This window comes from Carlito syrichta, unplaced genomic scaffold (genome assembly GCF_000164805.1).
Source record: "Carlito syrichta isolate Samal-C Ts95f unplaced genomic scaffold, Tarsius_syrichta-2.0.1 Scaffold305642, whole genome shotgun sequence".
NCBI classification, from domain to species: domain Eukaryota; kingdom Metazoa; phylum Chordata; class Mammalia; order Primates; family Tarsiidae; genus Carlito; species Carlito syrichta.
The window spans coordinates 801,917-811,559 of NW_007249738.1; the positions used below are offsets into that span (position 1 = coordinate 801,917).

The 9,643-nt window shown below is 52.0% G+C and overlaps 1 protein-coding gene across 1 annotated transcript in view; it reads left to right on the plus strand.

Annotated features, from left to right (window-relative positions):
• Positions 1–9,463, plus strand: part of DDX27 (DEAD-box helicase 27) — a 20,850-nt gene extending 11,387 nt beyond the window's left edge. The window contains exons 10-21 of the mRNA XM_008061937.2: positions 1,527–1,626; positions 1,778–1,919; positions 2,684–2,837; positions 3,702–3,783; positions 3,888–4,065; positions 5,776–5,882; positions 6,053–6,155; positions 7,587–7,681; positions 7,774–7,897; positions 8,462–8,546; positions 9,115–9,189; positions 9,304–9,463. Of these exons, the coding sequence (XP_008060128.2) occupies positions 1,527–1,626; positions 1,778–1,919; positions 2,684–2,837; positions 3,702–3,783; positions 3,888–4,065; positions 5,776–5,882; positions 6,053–6,155; positions 7,587–7,681; positions 7,774–7,897; positions 8,462–8,546; positions 9,115–9,189; positions 9,304–9,322 (1,264 nt within the window). The 3' untranslated portion in view covers positions 9,323–9,463. The remainder of the gene's footprint in view (positions 1–1,526; positions 1,627–1,777; positions 1,920–2,683; positions 2,838–3,701; positions 3,784–3,887; positions 4,066–5,775; positions 5,883–6,052; positions 6,156–7,586; positions 7,682–7,773; positions 7,898–8,461; positions 8,547–9,114; positions 9,190–9,303) is intronic.
• The last annotated feature ends 180 nt before the right edge of the window (positions 9,464–9,643 follow it).

Here is a 9,643-nt window from a genome sequence, read left to right on the forward strand (position 1 = left end):
CTCTTTCTTCTCATACGCATCCCAGCTGCTCACCTCACTTCTTTGTTTTGTGACTGAACAGAATGAACACCTCATGACCTGGGCTGAGGATGGCATGTTGTGTTTCACACTCTGATGGCAGGGACTCAGAACACAGCAGGTCCTTAAATGGCCTCTGTACTCAGAGCCCCTCTCTCCCTCCCTCCCTGTTCCCCAGCCCAAGGACTGACAACTCAAGCCCACCACTTGTCCAGGTCAGAGCTTGTAGTGCCACCTCGTTGTCACAACCCACAGCACACCCCCACTTTGGGGCTCCTGCTCCTGCTCTTCCCTCAGCATGGGATAGTCTCCCGGTTCCTTCAGGTTTCTGCTCCAGGTGTCACGAGTTACAGGGGCCTTTGCTGACCCCTCTGACAGTTCCTGCTCCGCCTTGGGCCTCCCTTCTGTCCACGCTTTCCAAAGTGCAGGGATGTGTTGTCACTGAGGGTCCATGCAGTACTTGTGTCCCTCCCCCCTTCCTAGAATATAGTATTCATGAAGGGGCTGCTACTGTGTCCTCGTGCCTAGGGGCGTGGCTAGTGTTTAGCAGGTGCTCACTCGCCCAGGACAAACCCACCATTCCTGGCTCTCAGGGAGGGAAAGGAGATCATTTTAAGCCACAAGCGCATGATCTGATTTGGGTTTTAAAGGGAGAGGGAAACTCTCTTTCAAAAATGTCAGTGTCTCAAAAGACCAAGAAAGATGTAGGCTGTGTTTGGGATTAAGGAGACTCGAGATGCGACAGCTCGGGGTGATGCCTGGTCCTGCGCTGTAACTGGCATTGAGGGGCAAGGTGCTGTGACGAACCGGGTTGGAGTCATCCCACAGATTCTCATTATCCCAGCGACAAAAAGGTTCCTTGACAGTGGAGAGGTCTGGCAGATGCCACCATCACCAAGTGACCAAACTCACATCCCAATCAGAACATCTCCTGATGAACAGGGGTGAAGGGCACAGCCCTGCCCAACAGCCCTCCCCTAGGACGCCATCTCTGAATCAGTCACCAGGAAACAGTGAGACAAATGTACATTGTAAAGACAGTGAGGAGACTTTCTTGATGAAGTGAGGCTGAAGAGACATGGCAGTCAGTGTCAAGAACTTCGGTTCTTGGATAAAAACCCAGACAGCTCTAGATGACATGGGAATAGCCGAGGACATTTGAATGTGGTCTGTACTTTAGATATTATTCAAACATTTAAAAGTCTTCAATGTGATGGTGACCTTGTGGCTATGTAGGAGAAGATCATCCTTGGAAGATGTGTGAATTATTCGAGGGGAAGGCATCATGACATCAGCAACTGACTTGCAAAAAAGGGACAAAGCACATGTGACAGAATGATAATGTTTGGTGAATCTTGGTGAAAGGATAAGATAGCAATAATCAGAATAAAGAGACGCATCCTCAGTACAATCCACGACAGCAAGTAGCCTGTGTGCTCTTCCCTGTCTCTTGCTGTGGCAGAAGAGCACCTGCCCATTTCTGTCATATCTCCCTGTCCTTGTCCCAGGATGCTGGATGAGTACTTTGAGGAGCAGATGAAGGAGATCATCCGGATGTGTTCCCACCACCGCCAGACCATGCTCTTCTCAGCCACCATGACAGACGAGGTGGGCCGAGGGCCTTCCCAGGGCAGGTGTGCCCAGAAGGGGTCATGCAGAGGACTCGGCGCGGCTTGAGAGGGGTTGCCTGATGAGCCCTGCTGCCTTCTGCCCTGCCCCCTCGCAGAGAGCTGAGCAATTCTGACTCTGTGCTTGGCAGGTGAAAGATCTGGCTTCCGTCTCCTTGAAGAATCCCGTGAGGATATTCGTGAACAGCAACACAGATGTGGCGCCCTTCCTGCGGCAGGAGTTCATCCGGATCCGGCCTAACCGGGAAGGGGACCGGGAAGCCATCGTGGCAGGTGGCAGCCTAGGGTGGGACTGGCCAGGGTGGAGTGGTCAAGGCCCTTGGGCTCGTGGTGTCCATGCTGAAGTGCCTGGTGTCTGTCCCCTGCCTCCGCCAGCTGGTCTTCCCCAGTACAGAGAGGGGCCCAGCCATCCGTCCACGCCTCACTTCCTCCACAAGTCTCTTCTCCCTTTCTCTGTCACCTCATCCCCCTCCTTATGTCCTGCTCCCAGCCATTCACACCTGCTGCCGCTGTGCTTGTGGTCCACTCTGCTGTCTCGCCTTGGTGTCATGCTCCCTCTTGCTTCCTCTCCTGTTTCCCAGGGCCCTTGGGGATCCCTTGTCCACACATGGGTCTTTGCACTGATCACCTGCAAGAGAACATTTGTTCTTGAGTTCTTCTTAGTTGTCACCCTGTGGTCCACATACTCTAGTGAGTCACTCAGGGCCCTCTGCTCCTGGCTCCAGCCAGTCGCCTGTGTGGAGCCATCTCACCACCAGGCCTGCTGCTGCCTCCGGACTTCTGGATTTGCTCCTTCCTCTGCCAGACCTTCCCGTGAACGCTCTGTCTTGTCACTCCACGAATTTCTCCGCTGCAGGGCCCCTACCCTCCCCTTTCTCTCTGGGAACTGACTTCTGTCTCCGCCCCGAAGCGTGAGCCCCACAGGGCAGGGGCGGTGCCCATCACCCCCAGTGTCAGGCACAGCAGTCACCCCTCGTGGGTGAGGGGTGCCGGCTGAAGAAGCACCTGGAATTGAGCTGCTCCTGTCTTCCCACCAGCCCTGCTGACAAGAACCTTCACCGACCACGTGATGCTGTTCACGCAGACCAAGAAGCAGGCACACCGCATGCACATCCTCCTGGGACTCCTGGGGCTGCAGGTGGGCGAGCTCCACGGCAACCTGTCGCAGACACAGCGGCTGGAGGCCCTCCGGTAATGTGGGTGGGTGACTCGCGGCCCTGCGCCTTCCTCTTGACGGGGGTGGAGGGTGGAGAGGAGGCCCTGGTCACTGGTGGGTGGGCCGGGCCCACCATTCTTGCACAGGTGGGAGGGCAAAACAGGATCCTGAGCGGGATGGTAGAGCAGGAGCAGGGATAGTCACCTAATCCCTGCCTGAACACCGTAGCCACAGGTGATTGGGTCTCTGGGGATTGTGTGGTCTCGTGGGAGTTGGCCCTCATACTCTCAGATACTTGTCCTCGGGTGGGAGCTGTTGCGCGGGGACACAAGGGAGCTGACTTGGAAGGACAGGACATGGTCTCGCAGCTTTCCCAGAGCCCTGGGCATTCCCAGGTCTGACTGGGTGAGGTTGAGAACGCCAGTTGCTGTTTTCCTGAGCATCTAAGTGGTCTGGCCCTGTGCGGCTTTCTTGGTGGATTCTCACAGAATGGAGTCAAGGGAGTAGGCCAGGAGGAGCCTTTAGAACTTGCCACTTGCCTGTGCTCCTCAGAGGGTGTGAGAGGTGTGTGCAGGGCAGGGCTGACTGGAGCACGGAGATACTTGTGTTCCTTCCTGGAGCCCAGGGGCTCCCAAAGTTTAATCCGTACAGGACTCCTTAAGGGAGCAGGCATAGAGCTTGATTGCCCTGTGTGACAGGTTGTTTGAGGGCGAGTGCAAGCATCCAGTGGGTCCAGTTGATGCTTGGAATCTGTCCTCACTGTGCTGATCTTCACCTGCTGCTGAACTCCAAAGGGACTTGGTGACTTTAACGTCGTGCTCTGTTCTGGCGTGGTCTCCTGTGGAGCACTCTTGGACTAGGGTGTCTGCATCAACATCGCTGTCTGTGGCTATTTCTAGGCGCTTTAAGGATGAGCAGATCGACATCCTTGTGGCCACTGATGTGGCAGCCCGTGGACTTGACATTGAGGGAGTCAAAACGGTGAGCAGGCCCTGTCTTCCTTGAGCTTTTGGTGGGCGTCTTTTAACCTCCTTGGTTCCCCCTTTCTTTGCCAGATTGGGTGATGTTCCATTTGGACCTTCCAGGTCATCAATTTCACGATGCCCAATACCATCAAGCACTACGTCCACCGGGTGGGGCGGACAGCGCGTGCCGGCAGGGCCGGGCGCTCCGTCTCTCTGGCGGGAGAGGAGGAGCGGAAGATGCTGAAGGAGATTGTGAAAGCTGCCAAGGCCCCAGTGAAGGCCCGGGTACTTCCCCAGGGTAGGCGCCCCGTGGGGTGTTTTGGGTGGGCAGGGCAGGGGCAGAGCATGATGACTGCCAGCAAGTGCTTTGTAGTCAGGAACCAGATCCTGTCCCAGCCCTGCCATTGCCTGAGGGATCCTAGGCGGCTCTCACCCCTGGCTCCGAGCTTGCCTTCCTGTCAGAGGGAATCATGACAGGGTCATAAACACAGCACTGCCCTGGGTGTGTTCCTATGGGAAACTGCAGTTTCACTGACCTCCCCCCTTCCTGTTGGGCGGGCAGAGACCAGAGACCAGCTCTCCTTTTTGGATGTTTTTCATTTTTTTTTTCTTTTGATCTGTAGTCATATAAAGCACATCTTAAACTTTTTTTTCCTAAGTTACAAAAATAATACGTATTCATTGTTGGAAGCTAGTAATTGAAATAAGCAAAAATGTAATTCTGTGTCAAAGAGCTCAGTGCAGTTAGCATTTAGGTCCATGTCTCTTCAGCCTTTCTATTCATAGATGTCTTCTTCCTCATTTCATTCATTTAGTCAGCAAACAGTTCTGGAGTCCTGCTGTGTGCCCAGTGCTGTTTATTCTGTCCTTGGTGCTGGGGGTCCATCAGGGAACACAGCTGACATTCTTGTGGGAGGGAGGCAGTGGACAGGCTAACAGGAGGCGTGACTGGGAGCAAGAGGAGGGTGCCCGTTTTAGGAGACTGCCCAGAGGGGCCTGCCGCAGAGACCTGGGTGATGAGAATGAGGTGGCTGTGAGGGGTGGGGCAGAGTGTGCTGAACCAAGGGGTCCAAGGTGGCATGCGAGCTCAAGGGTCAGAGGGCCCAGGGGCTTGGGTGAGCAGTGGCACAGAAGATCAGCTAGGCAGGCAGTGACCACACCTACGCTGAGAGGTGTGAAGCAGCAGAGAAGTCACACGTTAAAAACACGATTTTTTATGGCTACATGCTTTCCTTTCCTTTTTGGGGGTAGAAAGAAGTTTACTTCTGAATTCGGACTTGAGGTCTTTCTAAAAGGGTTCTGCCCTGCTTTTCTTATTGATTTATTATTTTATTTTATTTCGAGTTGGAATTTCACTCTATCGCCCAGGCTGGAGTGCAGTGGCACACTCACGGACACCCCAGTGTTGACCTGCTGGGCTCCGGTGATACTTCCACCTCACCCTTCCAAGTAGCTGGAACTACAGGCACGCGCTACCACAGCTGGCTTATTTTTTCATCTGTTGTAGAGTTGAGGTCTTACCAAGATGCCTGGGCTGGTCTTGAACCCCTGAGCTCAGGCATTCCTCTCACCTTGGCCTCCCAAAGTGATAGGATTACAGGCTTGAGCCACCATGCCTGGCAGATTTTCTTAAATTTAAAATTTTTTTAGAGACATGGTTCCACTCTGTCACCTAGGCTGGAGTGCAATGATACAATCATAGTTCACTGTAGCCTCAAACTCCCAGGTTCCAGTGATGCTCTCACCCCAGCCTCCTAAATAGCTGGTATTATAGGCACGTGCCACCTCACCTGGATGGTGTTTTAAAAATAGAAATGGGGTCTCACTATGTTGCCCAGGCTGGTCTCAAACTCCTGGCTTCAAGTGATCCCCCTGCTTCTGCCTCCCAAAGTGCTGGGATTACAGTCGTGAGCCACCATGTCTGGCCACAGCTACATTATTTTCATCAGCTCCATGACATTAGTAGCTACCCTATGTTTAGATAAGCCTTTTTTTCCCTTCCCTTGAGATGTCATTCTCAAATTCCGAGACAAGATTGAAAAAATGGAGAAAGACGTATATGCAGTTCTGCAGCTGGAGGCGGAGGAGAAAGAAATGCAGCAGTCAGAGGCCCAGGTGAGGCTGGAGGGGGATCAGTTGGCGAGCCGCGGCATCCCTGCTGGCTCTGCCCTCTGAAGTGTCCACCTGGCATCGAGCCTCTGGCACATGCAGCCAGTGGCTGCGGAGCTGCTAGGTCACGTGTTAGCAGATACAGGCTGCACCACAGGCCTTCTTTGTGCCCACAGATTAACACAGCAAAGCGGCTCCTGGAGAAGGGGAAGGAGGCTGCGGGCCAGGAGCCCGAGAGGAGCTGGTTCCAGACCAGAGAAGAGAGAAAGAAGGAGAAAAGTAAGTCAGGAGCCCAACACAGCGTCACCCCACAGGTCAGCACTCTCTTCCTGAGGCGACACCGCAGAGAAACGAAAGCAGGGACGGACACTCCTGTGCCACTGTCCTTGAAGCACTGTTCGTAATAGCCAAAAGGCAGAAGCAAGCTATGTCTATCAGCAGATGAATGGATATATCAAATGTGGGGTGTACACACACACCAGAACATGATCAGCTGTGGCGTTCTGTAAGGATGAACCTTGAAAATATTGTGCTGAGTGAAGTAGTCCAGACACAAGAAAACAAACACTGTGTGATTCTACATAGGTGAGGCCTAGGCAAGCAGACTCAACTGAGATGGGTGAGAAGCCTCTCTGGTGGGGAGTTTTGGAAATAGATCGTGGTACCAGTTCTACAGTTTTGTGAGTGTAATCAGCACCACCAAATTAACGGTACATTTAAAAATGGGTAAAATGGCAAATTTTATGTTGTATATTTTACCACAACTTTTTTAAAATCAGGAGATAAATTTAATATATATTCCCTCTCCATTTCTTTTTAAAATAAACAAAACACTAATGAATTCACATTGCTCCACCCTTTTCTTCACTTAATTCAATTCTGTTACTTGGAAATTCTTTTATTTTTATTTTTTTTTAGTCAGGGTCTCACTTTGCCACCCAGGCTGGAGTGCAGTGGCACATCATAGCTCATTGCAGCCTCCTGGGCTCAGGCGATCCTCCCACCTCAGCCTTCTGAGTAATGGACTACAGGCACATGCCAGTAAACCTGGCTAATTTTTTTGTAGAGACAAGGTTCTGCTTTGTTGCCTAAGCTGACCTTAAACTCTTGGGCTCAAGTATTTCTCTCGCCTCAGTCTCCTAGAGTACTGGAATTACAGGTGTGAGCCACCATACCTGACCCCAGAAAACTTTTTTGTAGACATGGGGTCTTGGTTTGTTGCCCAGGCTGATCCCAAACTTCTGGGCTCAATTGATCCTTCTGCCTTGGCCTCCCAAAGCACTGGGGTTATAGGTGAGAGCCTCAGCACTTGGTCTGTTATGTACTAACTTAAAATATGTGCACTTATTGTAAATTTTTTAAAAAAGAAATAAGGCCGGGTACGGTGGCTTCTATCTGTAGTCTCAGCACTTTGGGAGGCTGAGGCAGGAGGATTACTTGAGGCCTGGAATTTTGAGACCAGCCTGGGCAACATAAGAAGACTTCATCGCTCCAGCAAAATAATGAGCCAGGCGTGGTGAAGCAGGCCTGTTGTCCCAGCTACTCAGGAGGCTGAGGCAGAAGGATCGCCTGAGCCCAGGAGGTTGAGGCTGTGGTGAGCTATGATTGTACCACTGCACTCCAGCTTGGGTGACAGAGTGAAGCCCTTACTCAAAAAAACGAAAATTAATAAATAAAACTCTCCCTGAAATTCTCTTTCTTCTCACCCAGTTGCCAAGGCTCTGCAGGAGTTTGACTTGGCCTTAAGAGGAAAGAAGAAAAGAAAGAAGTTTCTGAAGGATGCTAAGAAAAAGGGGGAGATGACAGTGAGTGGTCTCCCCTTGGGAGTTTGGGTCTACCTGGCAGGATGCATCCTAGGCCTGGTCCGTTTATACTCACACCTCCTCCTTTTCGCCAGGCAGAGGAAAGGTCCCAGTTTGAAGTCCTCAAGGCACAGATGTTTGCTGAACGGCTGGCCAAGAGGAATCGCAGAGCTAAGCGGGCCCGAGCAATGCCTGAGGAGGAGCCAGCGAGGGGTCCCGGTAGGGCCTGGGGAACCCAAAGGAGCTTGTGGGGAGTTCTCCCTGCATTCTGTGCTGGTGGTCAGGGAGGCAACTTGGGGTGGTGACGCTAGCCACATTGTTGAGTAATGAGTGTGTACCAGAGTGTATAGTTGTCTCTTTAATGGTCTGGGGGTGGAGTGACCCCATGGCTGGTGGGGAGAGTGAGGATGTGAACCCTGGCCTTGCTGACTCTGGCAGGGGTCCTCAAACTTTTAAAACAGGGGGCCAGTTCACTGCCCCTCAGACCGTTGGAGGGGTGGACTATAGTTTAAAAAAAAAAAAAAGGAATTTGTTCATAGTTTTTTTTTTTAAACTATAGTCCGCCCTCCAACGGTCTGAGGGGCAGTGAACTGGCCCCATTTTAAAAGTTTGAGGACCTCCTGGAGCCTCAGTCCTTACCAGCTGCTACTCGGAGGACCCAGCAAGGGTACAGTGAAGACAGTCACAGAGCCTCCACTAAACGTTGAATCGTTACCCTAAGCTTAAGGGGACTTAGTACCTTAGGCCAAAGAGGACCACGTCTCACCCATTCTCTGTGCACAGCCAAGAAGAAGCAGGGGAAGAAATCTGTGTTTGATGAGGAGCTCACCAACACCAGCAAGAAGGCCCTGAAACAGTATCGAGCTGGGTAAGGATGTCTGTCCTCAAGGAGCCCTGGGTGTTCTGATGGAAGCTGAGTCTTCTCCCTGCTTCCCGCTCCTATTTCCCACCTCTAGTTTTATGATATATGAACTCAAGAGCACTGTCTGGATCCCACGGTGAGAACAGGAGAGAGGTGTTAAGGTTCCACTGTTCCTGCCTTGGAGGGGAAAATAGCACATTTTAGGGTTCAGAATCAGAGCTTTCCCCTCGGGGAGTAGTAACTTACATCTCAGGGTCCATCCTGTAGAACCCCAGAGAATCCTGGCCTGCTCTTGGGAATGTGTTTCCCTTCCCCCTGCCCCAGCCTGAGGTTGGGGTGGGGACAGACCAAGCCTTCGAAGTGGTCTTCATACAGAAGGCTTCTCCTAGACTCGTTTTAAAGCTGGGCCCTGCCTTCCAGACACGCATGTATCTGAAAACACAAAAGGGCTAGGACCAGGCCCTGCAAGGGGTGCATCCCAAGGATGCTGCTGCTTCCTGCGGAGCTGGGCGGGGTGGGGGAGACGTCACTCACTGCCCATGACAGCTTGGCTCAGCGTCTCATCCTCTCACAGCCCTTCCTTTGAAGAACGGAAGCAGTGGGGCTTGGCCCACCAGCGACGAGGAGGAAACTTCAAATCGAAATCCAGGTGACCCTGGCAGTTGTGCAGGGCCAGAGGCTGTGATGGGCGGGAGTGGAGGAACCTTTCTTGGAAAGGTGCTTCTTCCTCGTTCAGGTCTTTACACTCTGATTTTCTTGATAGATACAAGAGGAGGAAGTAGCCGGGGTGACCTGAAGACGTTTGTAGGCAGCCCTTGCATCCCTTCCCTGTGGGAAATCATCCTGGCTTGGTCTTTTCTCCATTTGTAAAAAATTTTTTTTAACAGTCTGTCATTTGTGCATTAAAAGAGGAAATGTTGGGAGTGGTGCTGGTATGTAGCTACTTCCTGTGCGTCTCTTGTCAGTCCGCCAAGGCTCCCTTCTTGCCGATGAGCTCTCGTTTTAACAAATATGCCAACTGGAAGTGGTTTTGGGAGGGAGGAAGAAGCTGCTCTGATTGTGTATCTTTTTTTTTTTTTTTTGAGTTGGAGTCTCACTCTCAC